Raw genomic sequence first — 20,561 nt, forward strand, 5'->3', positions numbered from 1 at the left:
AGGCTTTGGAGAGCCTGATATAGGAATTGCAAAGGTACAATATTAGTAAGTCATGACCTAAGAGAACACTGTTTACTAGAAAGTCTCTAGAATTTCTTTGCTACTTACAGTCTAGTATGGTTGACAATCACATATTAGAACATGCAAATTCCGTTGGCAAAAGATACAGTCAAGAACTGGGCAACAGGATTTTGATGAGATGATATCTGGAAGGTGGATCATGCCCTTAAAGTACAATTAGCCTCAACTGCATACATCATATTTCCCTTTACATTCTTCAGATTGTTTATTCAGTTTGTTGTCTCCTTCCAATGGTTCTTCACCTCCTGGTATCACACACTTAGCTGTATTTGAGTAAAGCAAACGTTCTTTGGAGTCAAAGCAGTTTCAAGTTGAGAAAGCCTTCAGGTTTGTAACTGCTGCTTGCTGGATGTGGGAAGTGCATGTTGCTTATTTTGTTTTTGTTGTTTCTCTCACCCCTTAGAGAAAATATTACCCACACTCCCCAATCCTTTTCCAGGTCAGTATATGTTTTATGTCACCATAGCTCTTGAGCTGGGTCATTCTCCATCAATTCAATAAGTAGGATAAACCAGGGGAAACAAAGCAGTTTAGACATTGTTTAAAATAAGATGCCTCATCACGGCTACATTCTAGTTGTTTCTGCCCTAATCGACTCACTCAATTGCTGACAGACTAAATCAGTTCATTCTGAACAGGTACTAACCAACGAGAGGGCTCTATTATCACATCCCTTCCTACACAGCTAAAGTAAAGAAGCAACTTTGGGATGATCTTTCCCCCTGAAATTAGCAATTTGAATACTCTTTGACATACGACAAAGAAGTAATGAGGTCACACCAATTACCACATCCGGGCACATTTCAAAAGGAATTCCAAGAATCTTGTACAGCAGGTTTTGTTGTTGTTTTAGTTAACAAAATCTCACAAAAGAAAAACTGTGAAGTGAAATCTTGCCATGTTCGTAACATGCTGGAGCATTCAAACTAATGATCACCTCCACTCAAAAACAAATTACCCAATGGTGACGGCAGCATCTTGTATTCATCCATGCCCTCAAGCACATATACAAGGTAGTTCTTCGAAAGAGCAATGTGGGGGTGGTCCCCATAGAGCAATTATGAGGCAAACCACTAGAAACTCAGCAACATTTATATGCCACAAGCTTAATAGAAAGGAAGAATAATTTTTCTACACAGTGAGATTCATTGGTCAACAAAACTCAGGGCTTAAGGGTGTGCACAAAACCAGTTTGCCTGGTTTGGTTTGAATCCGAACCAAATTTGAACAGAACCGGGCCTTTTGCCCCCCCCCCAACAGACCCCACTGGCTTGCCTCAAATTTGAGCCGGTTTGGGGGTTCTGCAGTTAAATATATATATTTTTAACAACTCACCACCTCTGGGTGTGTGTGCTGCGGGTGCATTTGTGGGGCCACAGCAGCACCAACCTGGAGGCAGTGAGTTGTTCTGTTTGTTTTAATTAACTGTAGAACCTCCAAACTGGCCCTGAGCTGGCCTGGGGTGGGGTGGGGGGTTGGTTCGACCTCAAGCCGAACCGGGCATGGTGCAGCTCGAGGGAAAGCCTTCAAACTGGACCAATTTGATGGCGAACCAGCTTGAAGTCGAGCTGGTTCACACATCCCTAAAAGGGCTGGCCTGTCAACTAGGTAGGCCTAGGTGGTCGCCTAGGACACTAATTCTTGGGTGAGAGGGTACATAGCCAGGATATAGCACTGTCAGTTATTATTTCTCTCCCTCTTGTGTTGCACCCCTAAAGTACTACACAGTGGTATAAGAATGTAATATGCAATACTGTACCCTGCTTCCAAAAGGGCCTACACATCCTGGACCCCAAAATACACAGTCTTCTTTGCTCTTGCATCTCATTCCTCAATAAACAGCTAGTCTCATAAGCTGCACTTCCTCTCTTGAATATGAATTGCCTGCCTAGCATTCATGTCCAAAAAGAAATTGTATCAGACTGTATTTCCAAGTTAACAGCAGCATCTTTTCATCTCTGAAGTTGTAGAATTTTGCCCCCATAATCAATTGGGAAATCTCTCCCACTGCATCCTCAACTCAACATGGCTAGTCATTTATCCATCCATCCATCATATGTATATATACTGCTTGATATGTGTTTCTCTAAGTGGTGTCATTTGTTGGGCATCTTCACAGACTGCTCATTCAACCTCATGAATGAGCAGTCTACACAACTCAAGTTAAAACTAGGGCTCAGAATTTCTCGACTTGGGGCTGCCAAAATCCAACTTTGCCGAGGATGCCAAAAAATCTATGGCCGGCCCTGACAAAAAAAAGAAGAACAGGAAAAACCCTAGCCAATAAGATAGCACTGGTTATTAACAGGTTTAAGGAATACATCCTCTTGCTATCTCTAAACATCAGACTACTGAAAACTGAAAGAACCAGTGCGATGTAGTGTTTAGAGTGTTGGATTAGGACTGGGTAGACCCGAGTTCAAATTCCCATTCAGCCATGAAACTCACTGGGTGACTCTGGGCCAGTTGGTTATCTCTCAGCCTAACCAACCTCACAGGGTGGTTATGAGGATAAACAAAGCCATGTACACTGCTCTGGGTTCCTCAGAAGAAAAAGCGGGGCATGCATACATACTTAAAATCTACAGGGACAGCAGGTGTTCCCTCTTTCACACTTGCATAGGGCTATTCTGCATTTGCTTTAATGCCTTGATCACTGCCTGTGGTTAGCAACAAGGCCCTGTGCTAAAAATGGACCATTGTGTGGTCCATTAATTTTCCAAATAAGTGAATTGTTTAGATTAAGTTCTTGTGCTCCAGATTAATTCAGAATCAGACCCAGAGGCTGTTCTCACGGGCAGGCAAAAACTAGGCTAAAGAAGCCCAACCCAGTTTTGCCCACTTGTGAGAACCACTGGGACCGGGCCTAATCCTGGCAGTGCCTTGACAGCACACCCGCCTCTGGGGAGCCACCTTCTTAAATGGGGTTTAGAGCGCAAGTGCTCTCTTAACCCCATTTTTCGGATCATCTGCCAGTCCCAGCTAATTGCAGCTGCGGCTAGCAGACTGTGGGGCTCCCCGTTGGCTTCGGGGAGGGAACAGGGATCCCGCAGTGCATTATGGGAGTTCTGGGGGAGTGCATCCCAGCACCCTGATGCTCTGAGCTGCCAGGAGCATCCAGTAATAATCTGGGCAGGCAATTCGCCCGCCCAATACATGGACGCAGATCGTCTACAGCAGGGATTCTCAACCTTGGGTCCCCAGATGTTATTGGACTTCAACTCCCATAATCCCCAACCAAAGGCCTCTGGGGCAGGGCATTATGGGAGTCCAATAACCTCTGGGGACCCAATGTTGAGAATCCCTGGTCTACAGGGACATAAGCTTTTTAAGGCTTCCTCCATGCTGACTCTGTAGCCCTTTCTCACTGATTGTTTAGATTAAGTGCCTGGTCTTCCAGGCACTGAAAACTCCACTAGCTTCAGTGCAAAAATGCTGGTTTGTGTATTGTTGCTGCCACTGACTACATCTAGGTAAATAAAGGCAAATCTACAAATACCAATGAAAGAAAACACAGACTAAATAAAGCTACTTTTAAATTAAATCCTGGATAGTTATTTGCAAATAAAATTCAAGAGAGGCAGTAAAGTAGGCCATTGGGAGACGAGCATCAGGAAAATATATCCAGTTAAATAGGATTATCATATGAAGTGGAAATGAAAATGTTTGCAAATATAAAAATAATATTTCAAAAAGACTGCTTTCAGTTTAGGTCTGGCACTTTTAAATTATTTAAGTTGTGGTTAGATTCATGATGAAGTTTACTTAAATTCATAGTCCCATTGAGTTGCTTATAGTAAAAAAAAAGATCACATACACACACATCACATGTACAGATATATTTTGTTCATTTTTAATCTATTTATATAGTAGTTTTATCAGTCCACTTTAGTGGAATATTGGCCTTATTCCAGGAAAAGCATAAGTTCAATTTCAGTTAAGGCTACTTTGAAGTTCTTTTAATTTCAGTGGTACCTAAGTATGACTAAGGTGGCAATCCAGTGCATAGTTACTTAGGAGTAAGCCACACTGAATATTTTGAGGCTTCCTTCTGAGTAAACATGCATAGTATTGGGCTGAACCCTTCTCTGGACAGGGGCTACTGAATGAAGATTTCTTTACTAAATGCTTGAACTATCAATACCATAACAAAAAGAAATGTGTGTACCCACATATTAAAAAACTCAACTGCCAGGTTTCTTGGAATTTTTCCTTATATTTATAACATGTCGTTCGGATGTCTTCTGTGATATATTTATATTCCATGCTTGGATTCATGCGCAAGTTCCCATGATTTTGAGTCACATATTTGTGAAGCTGCCTTCCAAACTGACTCTAGTGCATCCACAGAATTAGTATGAAAATTTCATGGAGCAAAAATATAATTTCAATATGCAAGACTTTATTTCTCTTCCAAATGTTCCCAGCAGTTTCTTTGCCATGGGCAATTAGCACAGGTATTGGTGCTTTACTAACTGTTCGCTCTGCCTTCGCAATTTACCTTTGATAGAGCCTCAGGAAAAATATTATTGAATCCCTAAACCGTATAGATATGGCTTCTGTTCTCAGCCATGAATAAGCTCCTCTATAATCTAGGTCATATCTCCCCTGCTCCCTAAGGTTTAGGATGTCATTGTTTTATTAAACTAAGAATGAACATTTGCTGACCACTTGGGCATTACAGGGGCAAATGTGTTACTGAACTGCTTGAATATTAAAACTGCTACAGCATATCTGAGGTTGTTTTTAGGGATGTGCAAAATGACTCAGGTAAAAAACAATTTGTACCTGAATCTGGTTGATTTGTAGAAAAAACAAATCACCCCTGTCCTCAATTGCCCAGATTTGGGTACAAAACAAATCACCACAGATTTGGACCCGAAAAATTTGGAGATTTGGACCTCCATTTTGTGGCCAAAGTGGGTTGGGTGGTAGTGCCCTGTGGGTGCAAGGAAGCTACCACCCAGATTTCAAAGGAATTGGGCAAAAGAGTGATTTTTAAAAGATCTTTGAAGTTGGCATGTCTTTGGGGCAGATTCGGGGCAGAAAAGAAATTTCAGGGGCAGAAGAGTGGGTCAGGTGGTAATACTCCAATGGGTGCCTGCTACCACCCACATTTCAAAGAAATTGGTGAAAGGGGTGATTTTTAAAGAATTTCTGAAGTTTGCGTGTCTTTAAGCTTTCCCCCCCATAGGGAATAATGGAGTATTTCAGCAGCCCCATAACTCCACTTGGGGTGCACCAGGGTGGCCCAGAGCAAGTGGTGGTGTAGTGCACATAGGGTGGTTGGCACAAACCAACCACAAGCCCATTGTTGTTTCTGAGGTTTTCTGAGGGCAGATTCTCTGGTAGGAATGAGAGTGGATTCAAAGACATGCCAACTTCAAAAATCATTTTAACATCACCCCTTTGCCCAATTTCTTTGAAATGTGGGTGGTAGCTTCCACCCACTGGGCACTAACACAAACCCCACTCTTCTGCTCCCAGGACCCCTTTTTTGCTCTGAATCAATTCGGATACAGATTCAGAAAATTCAGTTACAAATTGAATCTGGGGTGATTCAGGGGGGCAGATTTGGACCTAAAACAAATCGGGTGTGATTTGATTCAGGTACAAATCAAAACAAAAAATCTGATTCATGCACATCCCTAGTTTTGTTTTTAAACTCATTTATATGGACCTTTGCTAAGAAAGACAGGTGATCCTTATAAGAGTGTGTATTCCCAAAATATCTTCTGAGTTATATTTTGAATTGTTACCATTAGTATTTTTGCATTCTGAGGTTGCCAGAGGAAAACTAGTCCAAGGCCACTAGCATTTGTGGTGCTTGAGAACAGCTTCTTCTCCCTTTGCTGCCGCCTCACCACCATCTTCCTAGCAGCATACAACATGCATCACACTTCCCCAATCTGAGCCAGTGAGCCTTCCCTTTTCACCCTCCTACTCTAATGGGTCCATGCTTTCCAACCTCTACTCTGGTGGCGCTTCCCTTCCCATCCACTCCCACCCTGATGGCCACCATTTCTGCCACCTGGCAGGTCCTCTCTTCCACATCATCCACATCTCCAGCGGGTCATCCATTTCTCCTCTTCCTCCTCACCCTCCTACTCTGTTTTTTCAAAAGCCAGAGCCTGGGAAAGGCAGCAGAAAGCATGTGGAGGAGTAGAGTACTGAAATGGAGATCTGCCCAGCACTCTACCTTTCTCCTCCATACGTTTCCCTTCACTCCTTTTCTTGGCCTCTTGCTTTTGAAAAGCCACAGGAGTGGAGGAAGGTGATGGTGGCGAAGGTTTGGGGGCAGCAGAATGCGGTAGTCCACCAACCCACCACTGAGGCAGCCACCTCACCCATCCTCATTAGCAATCTGACTGGATAGGGTATTATAAAGATATTAATGCAACCACCATTGTATTGCATGGGATACACAACCCCCAGTAATAGTTAGGGGAGAAATTGGTTTCAGAGTAATGGCTAATTGGGTTTTTGGCATCCTAGAGTTAGGAAATACTTCAGAGCCCACACTGGTGTGTGTTCCCCACCCCCCACCCCACAATGTATCCCCACACAAGCAGGAAGTATGATATAAGAGCCACCATCCCCTACAGAACTACTGAGTATGGGATAAGTGCAGAGTAAGTAAAAGTGCTGTGTAGCTTTCAAAGATTGAATATGCAGGAAAAATGTACTACACAAATGCTCCATCAGTTAGAGTTGATCAGCTGGATAATACATTGTAGATATGGGTCAACCTGTGGCCTTCTTAAAAACAGGCATCCTGCTTTAAGAACTGCTAACCTGCCATATAACCCTGTCTTTGGCCGCCTTTGGACATAGCAGGGAACCCATCCGGGTCAACCAATTTTTGTCCGAATGATCAGAACCACAGTTCCTGGACCCAACCATGGTTTGGATTTGGCCCCAAACCTTGGAATGAGCCCTCAGTCTGCAGTGAGTTTCACTTACCCAACTGAGGTTCCATTCTGTCCACCATTGCATCTGGATTCTGCCTTACTCCAAACCAGAGTTAAGGGAGGAAGCTCTTTCCATGGGCTGTGACACTGTTGGCTGGCGCTGGCTGTCCTTCCAGGGTTTGAGGAAGCCTGCACAGGCAGTAGCATTGCCATTGCCAGATCCCAGCCTGAGATTGTGATTGGGAGTGCACGGGTGGATGGATGGAGGCAACCTGAGGATCCACTCCCACTGACCTCTTCAGAGTTCACCAATTGGCCTCATTCACACAGTCATTCGAATCTAGGTTTAATGTGGGTTGCCAACATTTGCATGATTATGTGAATCTGTGCCAAGGTTGGAATCTCAGGCTATGAACCATCTTGGCATGGTTTCACACAATCATGTTAGCCTATGTTAAACTTAGATTTGAATGATTATGTGAATTTGGGCATTCTGTAGCCAGGATCACCAGCCTCCCAAAGTACATTCTGTCCTTCGTGTCTTAACATCCACTTCTGGCTTACAGCTGATTCTCCTTCTGCCTTCTAGTTCTGCAGCTGTGAAGGCAGCAGCAATTTAATATGACACCAGATTTAAAGAGACTATCAACCATTATGTCCGTGTTCTTGAACAAGACATACAAGTAAAATGGGAGAGCCGAAGCAAATGAGTTGGAGTGAGAAGAACAATGCCCTTTCTGAAAAGCAGACACTGATTGGAGAATGGCCCTGCACTGATTGTAGAGTATAGCTAGTTTCCTCTTAGATGTAGTCATTGTAGCTTGTACTAATACTTTCCTTCAGAGGGTGAGGGTGGCGGTGGGCTTTGGGTCATAGGGTTGGGTTCTTCCTTTCTAATCCAAGAGCCAAATTGAACACTTTCTCAGAGAGGCATGGCCAATTTTCTTTTTAGTGGATTTGTATTCTTAACTAGGGTTTCTATTATCCTTGTAAGTGGGAGTCCTGTTCTATCCCAGCATGCTCTTCCTATGCTCCTTTAGCAAGTGAATTCCCATTCTGTCTGCAGGAAACTGGGTAGCTCTGAGTGACCTTGGAGAAACAGTAACTTTCTCTCTTTGATTCAGCATTTCAAATCATGTGATGGGCACATCGTTTTTACTGACCCATCTCTTTGAATAGTAGTAACTCTCAGTGCTTATGACACATTTAGGGCCAGTTTGTATGACTGCAAATAATCCAATTTAGATATAAAGTTTGTTCAAGATTAATTATCCATACCTGCTAGGGATGTGCATCTCATTGACCCAATAATTGGGTCCAGGATCGTACAAGCCTTATTCGAGGGATGTCCACCAGAAATGATTCAACTGAAAATTTCCTCTGCTATTGAGATAGAATGGTGTTGGGCCAGAGTGGTGGGGGAGCTTACCTTTAACTCAGATCCAGTTTCCATGACAAAATTGGTGGCCCACAACAGTGGCATTTAAAATCACCACATTTCCTTTCCTGGTCCCTTGCTATAATGCATCAGGTAAGGATGCAACATCATAATGTAGCATCCTTTCCCTGATATTTTACTGGAGAGAAAATGGCCATGTCCTATAGTTACAAGACCTTCACTGAAGGTATGCCCCTCATCCTCATCGCCATCCCAGTGCATCAAGCTGATACTAATTATCAGTTCAATTTGATATAGGCAACCCCCTACAACGTTAGCACAATGAGAGAATGGCCTGGATCGAGACTGGCCTGATAATCCAAGCTGTGCACAGCCTTAATATCTATCAATCGGTCGATCCATTTATCTGTCATATGTGTGTTGTTATGCACCTGGTCCCCACTTCTCCAAATGGTAAGAAGTTCCATGGGTAAAGCACTATTTGGTTTTGGATTCCTCTGGAGGAGAGATCACTGGAAGCTTTTGGTGTCTTCGTAATATTTGGTTTAATTGCAAGTATACAAGTGAATCATTAGATGGAGCTGAAATAGCAAAGCACTCCTACAGATCAGCAATTGAATACATCAGGTCCCCATAGAGAGAACCTGCACTCTATGGTGCCTCAGCAATTTGCTGAAGCTACCTGAAAATGTTTCTTTTCACTGACTAAACATGGAAGGCAGGAGGGGGAAGATAAGTCACTTTACACAGTCACAATAGCCCTCCTTATCAGGTGGAAGATGCATGCCATCTTGCAAGACTGTTGTAGCTTCCCTCACTCAAGAAACGTTAGAGCCTTTAAAAGCTCAATCACAGACATCCACTGGTCTCCACTAACAATAACAGCAATAAAATGCAAGTTAAATTAAAGTAAAAACAGTGGCTGACATATTGTGCAACGTTCAGAATGTAAGAACAGCCCTGCTGGATCAGGCCCAAGGCCCATCTAGTCCAGCATCCGGTTTCACACAGTGGCCCACCAGATGCCTCTGGGAAGCTCACCACAGGCAGGAGCTGAGGGCGTGCCCTCTCTCCTGCTATTACTCCTCTGCAATTGGCATTCAGAGGCACAACAGTGCAGTCATTATATAGTCTAGTACAGGATTGCTCAACTTCAGACCTCCTGCAGATGTTGGCCTACAACTCCCATCATTCCTGACTATCAGCTCCCACTACTACAAATACAAATTACTACAAATGCAAATATGATAAATATTTATATATTCCACCCAGTTTTGAGCGGTATATAAATATGTTAAAGAAATAAAAATAAATTCTAGCTTAACCCGCACAGAGCATCTGTGTGCTAGTACTTGATTGCTCCGCTCACCCCTTGCCACAGCCCTCCTCACCTCAGAGATCTCTCCACCCTTATCTGAGCCACACTCCTGCTCCTCCTCCTCCATCCAGTTGCTTCCATCCCCCTCACCCCTCTTGGTCATGGCTGCAGCATTGCTGGCGCCTGTTGGCCAAGCTGCAGCCCTCTATCCCAGAGACCTCCCCACAGGAGCAGCAACAGCAGTTGACTGGGCCTTTCCTTGCTGCCGCTGCCACTATAACCACTTGTTCCGTTAAGGCCACTGACAGACCTGGGCCCGTCCCTTGCCTGCCTGCCTCCCTCCATCAATGGCCTCAGTAGCCCCAAACAGCAGCAGTGGTTGACTGGGCCCTTCCTTGCTGCTGCCGCCACTATGGCTGCTCATTCCCCTCAGGCCACTGATAGTCTTGGGCCTGTCCTTCTTTCTCTCTTCCCCTCCCTTCTTTTTCTCTCACCTCCACTTGCTCTTCCACACTGTCTTTCTTCCCATCCTCCCTCTCTCTCTCTCTCTCTCTCCCCACGTTCATGAGTTAACAGATCTTGTTCCCTCATCTAATTCACACAGTGGCAGCCTCCTCCTCCTGAAGGGGCTCTTTCCTCCCTCACGACCACTCTCTTCGCAGACCCCTGCCCACTATCCTTTTATATATTAGATAGATAGATAGATAGATCCCTCTCCTCAACAATCAAGAACATCTTTTGACCAGTAACAGTTGCATTCCAGCTGACCTTAACCATCACAGGCTCCTCCTCCCTATCTGCATATGGAATCCCCACTGTCCAATCACCATGGTGCTTCAGGCTCCTCTTCCCTATCTGCATATGGAATCTCCACTGCCCAATCACTACTGTGCCACAGGCTCCTCCCCCTATCACCACAGTGCTTCTGCTCTCACAGGCTCCTCCCCCCATTTGCATATGGAATCTCCACTGACCAATCACCACAGTGCTTCTGCTCGCAAACTCTCATAAGAGCTGCCATGCATGGGATTAGCCACGGGTATGCCTTAGATAATTATATATATAGATAGTGCTTTTCAACAGTTCCCAAAGTGGTTTACATAGATATAAATGAATGAATGAATGAAATGGGTCCCTGTCCCCTAAGGGCTCACAGTCTAAAAAAGAAACATAAGACAGACACCAGCAACAGCCAATGGAGGGATGCTATGCTGGGAATGGATAGTGCCAGTTGCTCTCCCCCTGCTAAATAAAGGGAATCACCATTTTTAAAAGGTGCCTATGCCTCTTTGCTCAGTTAGCAGGGGGTACAAGTATTACTACAAATATCTATATAGCCACCTAATGGTGCAACGGGGAACTTGCCTAGAGAGCAAGCAGTAGCCAGTTCAAATCCCCACTGGTATGTTTCCCAGACTATGGGAATGTTTCCCAGACTATGGGAATGTTTCCCAGACTATGGGAATGTTTCCCAGACTATGGGAAACACCACTATCCAGCAGCAGCTATATAGGAAGATGCTGAAAGGCATCATCTCATACTGTGCAGGAGATGGTAGTGGTAAACCCCTCCTGTATTCTACCAAAGAAAACCACATGGTTCTGTGGTTGCCAGGAGTTGACACCGACTCGATGGCACAACTTTCCCTTTACTTTACAAATATTTCTATACCATTCTTCAACCAAAGTTCTCAAAGCAGTTTACACAGAAAAATGAATTACATAAATAAGATGGTCCCCTGTCCCCAAAGGGCTCACAATCTAAAGAGAAATGTAAGGCGGATACCAGCAACAGCCACTGAAGGGATTCTATGCTGAGGCTGGATAGGGCCATTTGCTCCCCCACTGCCACAAAATATCAGAGAATCACAATTTAAAAGGTATCTCTGCTCATTTAGCAGGGGTTAGCAGCATTTAATTGGCTGCTGGGGATGCTGGGAGCTGTAGTCCAAAAACAGTTGGAGGGCCAAAGTTCAGCAGCCCTGGTTAATATTGATCCAGTATCCAATGACCCTGGATGCACATCACTGCACCAGATTCATCTAAGAGCTGCTGTGAGACCAGGAGGATGTAAATCACAATATGCATTAAAAACCATTATTGTTGCAGAGTTCCCTTGTTGGAGATCAGGGCACAAAGCTATGGCTTTGTTTAGTTCCATGTAGCCAACATCTCTGACTACTTCACATTTGCTAAAATTGCTCAGAAAATCTCCTTTCCTCTATATGCAAAAAAAGAAAGACTCTGGCTACTAGCACACACCAGGAAAAAAGGGGTTTTTCGCATGATCTTGTGTTGTACTTTTTAATCATTAATTCTGAGACTGATTTATTCCCCAACAAGCTCTATGTTGCATACGTCTACCTAATCCTCTCATGACCCAAGTGCTGTGAAGCATTTTCTTTGCTGATGAGAGTGGAATGAAAGAGTAGAGAAGACTGAGCAATAGGATTGGAGAACTCACGAAGAATCTACTTGGTTTGACAGTCCATTCTTTGTATAGTTACCAGATGTGTCAACCCTTTGCTTCCTTGAACACTGTGGGCTACATGCACCATTTACACCTGCACTTTGGACCAACAATTACTCTGCTGCTATTCATGGTAAACTCTCTCCAAGTGGCAAATGACTCCTCTTAGTTGTTTGCTACAAGCAGAATACACCAATCTGCTCATCACTGCAAAACTTCTAAATATGGATTCACTAGAAGCAAACGTTGTTGTGACTTCTTTCTGTAGTTTACAACTCAGGTGAGTGTGAGTCATTCAACCCATTCAGTGTGAGCAGGGAACTGCCCAGAACTGGGAAGGATTGCTCCAGTATCGTGGCAGGTAGGCCTAAACTATGTTGTGCAGACTACAATCTGCCACATCTCATGGTGTATGCTGGTGATGTCAGCATACACAAATGCCTACAGACCTCTGAGAGGCGCTCAATCCATTTCAGGCCTTCAGTAGATTCTGTTAAGTTCCAAAAGCAAGTCTGAAATATTTGGGATATACCAGGCACCCAGTCCACCACTACAGGAAGTAGATTTTGTTGGCCTCTGGACATTAAGAACTGTCACCCTTCCTTTGCAGACTTACCCATGTAAAATACATTTTTTTCAGATTGGTAGGCCTCTGTAGTTATTTGGCTCTGAAAAGCTGAAACTGAATAATCCATGTAGCCCCCCAGGTTTCCAATGCACATCTCTGCATGAGACCCAAATCCCTCATTGACTCCCTACTGGTTCCGCATCTGCCTTAAAGAGCAGAGGGCCCTGCTGTGTTTCCGTGCCATCTTGGAAGACATGCAGGGAGGAATGGGAGATGCAATCTTTACTTGTTGAGCCCAATGAGGCATGCAGCAGGGCTCCTGGCTCTTTCAGAGGCTCTTGAAACTGGTAGGGATTTGGGTCCCACCCAGAGGTGCGTGTTTAGTGGCGAAACCAGTCTGCCAGCGGCCCGTGTCCAGCCACGGCAGTGGCCCCACTCACCCCATGTCTGACGTCAGATGCGGGGGCTAGCCATGGTCCCGCACCAGACAGGGGGAATGTGGTCTGGCTCCTGAATGGAGCCGCACAGCTCCATTCAGGAGTTAGGGCCAGGCTGGCCCCGCATTTGCAGCATGGCCAGTGGTGGCACTTCTCTGCCTTAAAGGCAGGGAAGAGCTGCTCCTGGCCACGCCATGAAAGCAGCGCCGGCCGTTTAACTCCCAAATGGGGCCCCGCAGCCTCACTTGGGAGCTAAACCAGCACCCCCAGCATCTGAGGTCAGACGCGGGGGGCGTGTTTGGCCGCAGCCCGGGTTCTTTGAACCCTTTCACCCAATGGTGGCTCCACCCCTGTGTGTGTTGGAAATGCTCATCTCTCTGCAGTATTTGTGGAACTGACCGGATTACTCAGCCTCAGTTATCCAGATCCAAATAACTGCAAAGACCTACAAATTAGCTCTTTATTGTGTTGTAAGGGGCAGACCATTGGACTTTGACTGAGGAGACCGTCGTTCAAAGCCCCACTCAGCCACAGTACCTCATTCGGTAACCATGAACTGTGAAGCTCAGTGGCTCACAATCTAACATGCCTCACAGTGTTGTAAGTATAAACCCATGTACTGGCACATTCCCCAAATAGAGGAAGGTGAACTCGGTGTGACAAATTACCACAAAGCAATTTCACCCAAGTGACAAAGCCCCCCCCCAAAAAAAGATTTGAGTAAAACCAATGAAAAAATCCATTTTACAAATACATTAAAAAGTGATATATGATGGACAAAAAATACCTGAGCTATTCATAAAGTTTTATAACTAATTAAGAAATATATGCAGAAAGATACTTCCCTTCTCCCCAAATGCCACCCTGAGCTCTTGGATGAAGGGTACAGTATAAACCTATATAAATAAATAAGCACAAAACCTGAAATAAATAGATCTAGATAAAATATAGCTGTTTAGATACGCCAACTGCTCTTACTTTCTCCTTCCTCCCCACTGAGTTCCTTTTCACATCCCAGACCCTGTTCTGAAATGTGAAACTGAAATTTAAAGAGATGGCAATGGGAGGGAGAAGAAAAGAGCTGTCATTTCTCATTTTAAGCCTTGAATTAAAAAATTATTCTCTCCAAGACAGTAGCAGCCAAAGAGCAACCGGGTTCCCCTTTCACCATTTCCACACATCACAGACCATCAAGGAATTTGCCTAACAAATTGGCTTTCCATCTGGTTATTTCCCCAAGCGAACAGTCTTTCCATTCACTAGCCCATGCTGGTAAAGTCATTTGGGGAAATGTCGGCTTTATCTTCTGGTCTCAGGCACTGGGCTGAGCCTGTTGGTGAACTGGTTGCCATTCAGCGCCTGCTTTGCCACTGATAAAGCACACTACACATGGCTGAGCTTGCATGATTAATAATACCACTGTTGAAATACTCTTGCTAACAACAAAAACAGCAAGGAAGAAAAGTCCTTTCCAAACAAACAAACCTTGTACAAAAGCAGAGGATAGTTGTTGTGTTTTTCCCCCTGATGGGCTCCAATTGGTTGAGTTTCCCAGGGAGCAACGTAGAGGGAAAACATTCTTTTCCCACCTACTCCCATATTTCCCTCTGTTTGTCGAAATATAAGTTATAGTCTTATAATTAGGAAAGTATCGCATAAAGAACAGAGCGGTAAGCTGTCACAAGAGGGCATAACTACATTGTATAACTGCATTGCTGACGTTTTGTTGAAAGGTGATATAGAAATTATTCTAAATAGTAATAGTAAAATGAACACAGGGCTGCTGTCCTATTGAGATGAATTCTGCAATGACAGGAGGAGGCTCCAACCAAAGGCACCCTTATGGCTGGACTTCCAGGCCAAAGTCCAGGGCCTCTGCACCCCCAGGGGCCTCCCAAATCCTCTTTAGTCTGTCCCAGGTGGTGTGTTCATGCTATGCCACTGGCCCGCGCTCCACCGGGAAATGTTTCTGCTAGTGCATATTTGTATAAATATACTCATTTTATATTCTTACATTCTTGTGAGTTCAGTTGCTGTTTATGCCCTCAAGAATCCATGTGTTAAAAATATTTTGTGTGTGTGTGTAGGGGGATGATGCTTAACTTGCAGTGGGGGAGGGGGGGTGCTCCAAAGGCCTTTAGGTCCAGGCTCCAAAACAGAGGCACTCTTACGCCTGGACTTTGGGGCCCAAGTCCAGGGTCTCCACAGGCCCTGCCCCCCCCCCAATCCTCTTTAGTCTGTTCCGGGTGGTGTGGTTGCCTGGCAGAGCATGATGATGCTTAATTGGCAGGGGAGGGGGGGTCCTCCAAAGGCCTTTAGTTCCAGGCTCCAAAATTACCTAGGTGCAGTTCTGGCTCCAACATTTGGAACTCAGACAAAATTCCTCCCTATGTTTGTGGAATTCTATCAGAATTCCAACATGCCTTTCAGAACTCCCCTCCAAAACTTGCCCACTCCCCATCCCCATCCCTTTACCTGGGTCCCAAGTGGCTGCAGGAAAGAACAGGCATAGTGCCCTCTTCACTCTCCACAGAGCAGTGGAGCCAACTGTGGCTTCTATGGTACCTTTCCCCCTTTAAGGTCTTTGTCAGACACAGCATGCACAGAGGATTGTGGGTGTAATCGTTCTTTTAAAGGGTACAGCCATGTGGGATGGGGAGGATAATGCAGGAGAAGGGCGGGGATGTGACTGCATGTTAGAAAAATTGCTGGGTTTCCAGCACAAGGTGACCAAACTGACAGTCAAGTCATGTCAGTCCCTCTGACAATTTCCCTGTCACGTCTAGTTGGATCAGATCAGATCCGGCGATTTTGAGCATATGCTGACCTAGTCCCATATCAAGTTCTGTATCACCATTATGGTGAGCTTTCTTTCACTCTTACAGTTGGTAGCCACTGAAGGGGAGCAGGGCTGAGAAATACATAGGGTATGAGATAAATGGTATTGCACATTAGGTAACGTAAGGGGGACCTCAACATTAAGCTGCTATTCTTGGCTGCTGCTACAGCAGCCCTGTGTTTCTTATAATGTGCAGTGCTGTGTATAGAATTTTTGATGTACAGATGGGAGTCAGAGCATCTTGTTGGGTGGAATGTAGCACCTCCTAGTCATGCCTACAGATTAGTGATGACCATAAACATCCAGTGCATCTTCCTTCTACGTCAGACGGCATTTTAAGGGGTAGGAGCATATGTTCCAAAATGGTCGAATTCACAACTGGGCCTGGATTTTCAAGTAAGTTGAACTCTGGTTTCCTGTGTAAGTTAAGAGGTTTTGAACAATTGGCTGAGTGCCAAGCAACAAGCAGACACACACCTGCTGAGCTACTTTAATGTGGCTCACAGCCTCTTGTTAGAAGAGTATCTCTACTTTAAGACTGGTAAGAAGGAGACAAGAAAAAAGGAGTCGTGATTTGCTATGTTTATCAGCACTTAACACTAGCGGGTTAATGCATAGGCAAGATAGGCACTTGCCTACGGTGGCAAATTTTGAGAAGCGGCAAATTTTCGGTGGGGTCGGGGTCAAGTTAAATATTAGTTTAACCGTTCAAAACCACTGCTACATGACAGAGATGGTGGTGGAGATGGGGAGTGGCCGGTGAGGGGGCGGCACTCCAGTGGCACTGGCGGCAGTGAGGGAAGACCAAGGTAGAGGAGGCGGAGGCAGCGACAAGAGCTCCTTCTGTGGGCCTGCCTGATGCCCAAATGACAGGTTGGGCTGTTTTTGGCCCATTTTGGCGCTCTGTGCATGAACGCGCATACGCACAGAGCCCCGAAATGGGTCAGAAATGGCCCAGCCTTTCATTTGTGCAGCAGGCTGGCTCACGGAAGGAGTTCTTGCCACCACCTCCACCTCCCCTGCCTCGGTCTCTCCTCACTGACGTGGCCTGACACTCTTGTGAGAGAGTGGTCTGTTGGAGAAGGGGATGTCATCACACATTATTAGTGATTCTGCCCAACACCCCTTTCCCCACGGACGGTTCTTTTCATGAGTTGTGAATACCCATGGCCTTACACTCTCATGAGTGAGTGGTCTGCTCAGGAGCAGCATCCATCATAATCAAAGATGAGGAATCGCTCTTTTCACTGGGGGCATTGCTGATTCTGCCGCCCAGCCCTTCTCATGAGTAATCCTAGGGACTGCACATATTTCACCAAGGGGAAGGGGCTAGGCCCCCCTTCCCCACCATCACTGTGCAAAGAAAGAGAGAGAGAGAGAGAGAGAGAGAGCATTGCCATTCAATAATTCCTGGTTGCAGCTAACCTTAAAATCCAACCCCGAATATCACCACCCAGCCATATGTTGCCATCCTGGTGCTCTAATGTTGCCACCTCAACTGCATGGGCTTGTCAACATACATCTTTATCACTTCATTTTTGGAAAGCAAAGCACATAGTGCCCATCTTGACATCCCATCTCCTTTCTCTCCTAATTGGCAGGAGCGGGGGGGGGGGGACGAGGGACAGAGTTGAGAGACTTCATGCCCCTGTGTGACTTTGCCATTTGACAGGCTGTTAAGTTTGGGATGCGACATTGTGGCGTCCCTGTTGCCGGGCAACTGCTTGATTGGATTGGAGACAGGGGGCAGGGCAAGTGCTAGGAGAGGCGGCCAGTGAGAAGCACCACAGGCATGGAGTGGACATGATCCCAGGAGGGTCTGCGCTGCCCTCTCTAAGATTACAGTTCCAGAAACTGCACAAACCACAGTTATGGCAGCATCTACATTGGGATGTAATGCTGCTGCCAAAAAACCTCAGGTCATGGCAGCAAAATTCACTACAACCTGAAGGTTTAAATTGGAGAGTGATGAGGCAAACCTCAGGTTGCTTTTGTTACAAAAAGTGCTTGCATGCACTTGGACGTTCACGAATTCAAACCTCTGCCCCATTTAACTGTGGTTTCATGTTACGTGTGAATGCAGCCTCTGTTCTCTCTGAAAAGGAGTTGTACAAAGTGGTGTGCATTATTGTAGAAGGCTGCACAAGTAGGCTAGTTATGTTCATTGTAGATGGGAATATGGATCATAATGGAAACCCCTTTGAGAATAGTGCAGTGCTAACAAATATCCACAGTCAGATGTGTTCTCTGGTTGCATTATGATGTGTTTTGCATTATGATGTGTGTGAAGACTCTGTTTTCCTCCACTTCAGCTTGCACAAGAGTTTGCACAATCAGCTACCCATTATGGGTCTTTTTTTTTTCTTGAAAGGAAAGTAAATTGAACAAAATAGGACCTAAGATGATTCAGAATAATTGTCTGCAGAATAACAATGTCCATGTCAGAAAACAAACCTGGTAGATTACTATAGTATCCCTAATTGAAGCAGGATGGGTGAGGTGGGGAAAATAACATTTCACTTAGCTACTACCAACTTGTTCAAAGTTCCTAACTCAAAAGGAAAATGAACACATGCAAAAACATTGAGCCATGGAGATTTCAATGGGCATGGATTAAGAAGGCTACAGCAGTAAGTGAAAAAACAATGTAAGAGTACTGTGATAGCAAATGTGTATTAAACTGCAGTGATTAAGAAACACTTCAGTTTGCGTTTACTACTTATTCTAAAGTTGTGCAAACCTCAGGTAGCTTTTGTTACAAAACCGCAGTTGCACACATTCGGACGTTCCCGAATTCGCCTTGCCCTTGAGAGAAGTTGTCTCAACACTACTTGCACATGTCCTCCCACTCAGGGAACAGCCAGAGTGCAAGTTGCTCTTGTAGAGTGGAGGGATTTCATCAATCTTAGAGCTTTGTTGCGCTCTTTGAGCAAATGCAGTGGGCTCTTAATATAAGAAATAAGCAGCACCAAGACCAATTTATTCAGAAGAAACTTCTACAGTGCCACCCATGGTAGGCCAAGTGACCAGAACACAGCATGACAGGGAGATACAGAGGCAATCACAAAGGAGAGAAAGCAGAAGTATTTGCTGTCAGTCTGTCTGTGTGGGCCATTGGGTAAATAATTAACAGGAACACACAGTACCCTTTGAAAGGTACAATGTGTTTTAATGGACCACTGATGTTCTGAGCTGTTTATTACTATTAGTATGATGACCATGGTGTGACACTGAGAGTGAGTTCCTATGACTGCTTCTTTCAGGCATGGAAGATCACCTTTGAACTGTACATCCTGATCCTGAAGGCTGAGCATGCCTTTAGGCAGCAGATGGAGGGTTGTTTTTTTTTCCCCTAGACCTTAAACATTCTGCCAAATTAGAGATGTGCAAAACATTGCCACCCTTCTGAGAAACATACATATTGTAGTCTAGAATTTTTATTTTATTTTATTTTTTCTTCACTTGATATCCCTCTGAAGTTTTGGATGAGGAGGGAAGTTCAAATTTACTTTGAATTTCACTTTAGCAGTGAAATGTTAGTGGCAGTTTTATGCAAATGTCATGTCCAAACAGTTTGGGACCAAGATACTGAAGGACCACCCCCTCCCACATGATCCTGCCTGCCAGCGCAGGTCTTCAGTGGAGGTTCTGCTCCAAGCACCACCAACTAGGGATGTGCATGAAATAGATTTTGCATTCTGTTTTGAGCTTGAAATGAAATGCAGATGGCCAAAATAGTTTGTCAAAACAGCGGTCAACCCTGGCTGTTTTGAAGGAACAAACATAAAATGTTCCAAGTGTTTCGGCCATAGGGAATAATAAGGAAATTTGAAACACCCCACTGTTTCCCATGGGTGGTTCCTAGGGATGCCAAAATAGATTGGGTGGTAGGGCATGATACACCTATACCTATCACTCAACCCACAGAAGAAATGGGCAAGCATGCAGTTTTAAACCAATTTGTAACCTTTTCCCCAAACTCCCATAGGATCCTTTTGAAATTCCCTCCAAAGGTATTCCCCCGCTGCAGCCAATGGGAGCACAGTTGCCCATGACAACACTTGATTTGTATGATAACAAGCCAACCAGATGCCAGTGCCAGAAAACCAATTAGCAAGGGGAAAACAGGCCGGCAAAATGGCACTCAAAACATCAAAAAGTGTTGATTTAAACAGGGCTATTCTGCTCTGAGCTTGAAACAGGCACTTTATTTAAAGAGCATTCTATATTGAGCTCAAAACACTCAAAACAGCCCATTTCAAGTTGAAACATTTCGCCATCAGAACGTTCTGCACATCCCTACCACCAACAGCCATGGCACAAGTGGTGGATATAGTGTGACAGGACTTCCACAGCTATGGGGCCCAGACTGTGGAAGTGCCAAACTCCTTATTTGACCCCTTCCCTGATACTGTTTAAATGTCAGGTAAATATAGAGAGAGGTCATGCACACAACCTCTGGCCACTGCTCAGAAGGGCTGTGGGGAAGGCAGGCACTCACCTGCCTTCCCCGGCAGATGAGCAGTGGTCATCTGTCAC

The 20,561-nt window shown here is 44.9% G+C and overlaps 1 protein-coding gene and 1 long non-coding RNA gene across 4 annotated transcripts in view; one reads left to right on the top strand and one right to left on the bottom strand.

Annotated features, from left to right (window-relative positions):
- Positions 1–20,561, top strand: part of LSAMP (limbic system associated membrane protein) — a 699,205-nt gene that overhangs the window by 641,891 nt on the left and 36,753 nt on the right. For 2 of the 3 annotated variants that reach the window (XM_053312266.1, XM_053312265.1), the window contains one exon: positions 485–520. The exons of the other annotated variant lie outside the window; for it this stretch is intronic. In XM_053312266.1, the coding sequence (XP_053168241.1) occupies positions 485–520 (36 nt within the window). The remainder of the gene's footprint in view (positions 1–484; positions 521–20,561) is intronic. 3 annotated transcript variants of the gene reach the window in all.
- LOC128352071 (uncharacterized) overlaps positions 1–20,561 on the bottom strand; it is a 33,968-nt gene that overhangs the window by 12,309 nt on the left and 1,098 nt on the right. The gene's annotated exons all lie outside the window — the stretch shown is intronic.

Source organism: Hemicordylus capensis, chromosome 3, assembly GCF_027244095.1.
Source record: "Hemicordylus capensis ecotype Gifberg chromosome 3, rHemCap1.1.pri, whole genome shotgun sequence".
NCBI lineage: Eukaryota > Metazoa > Chordata > Lepidosauria > Squamata > Cordylidae > Hemicordylus > Hemicordylus capensis.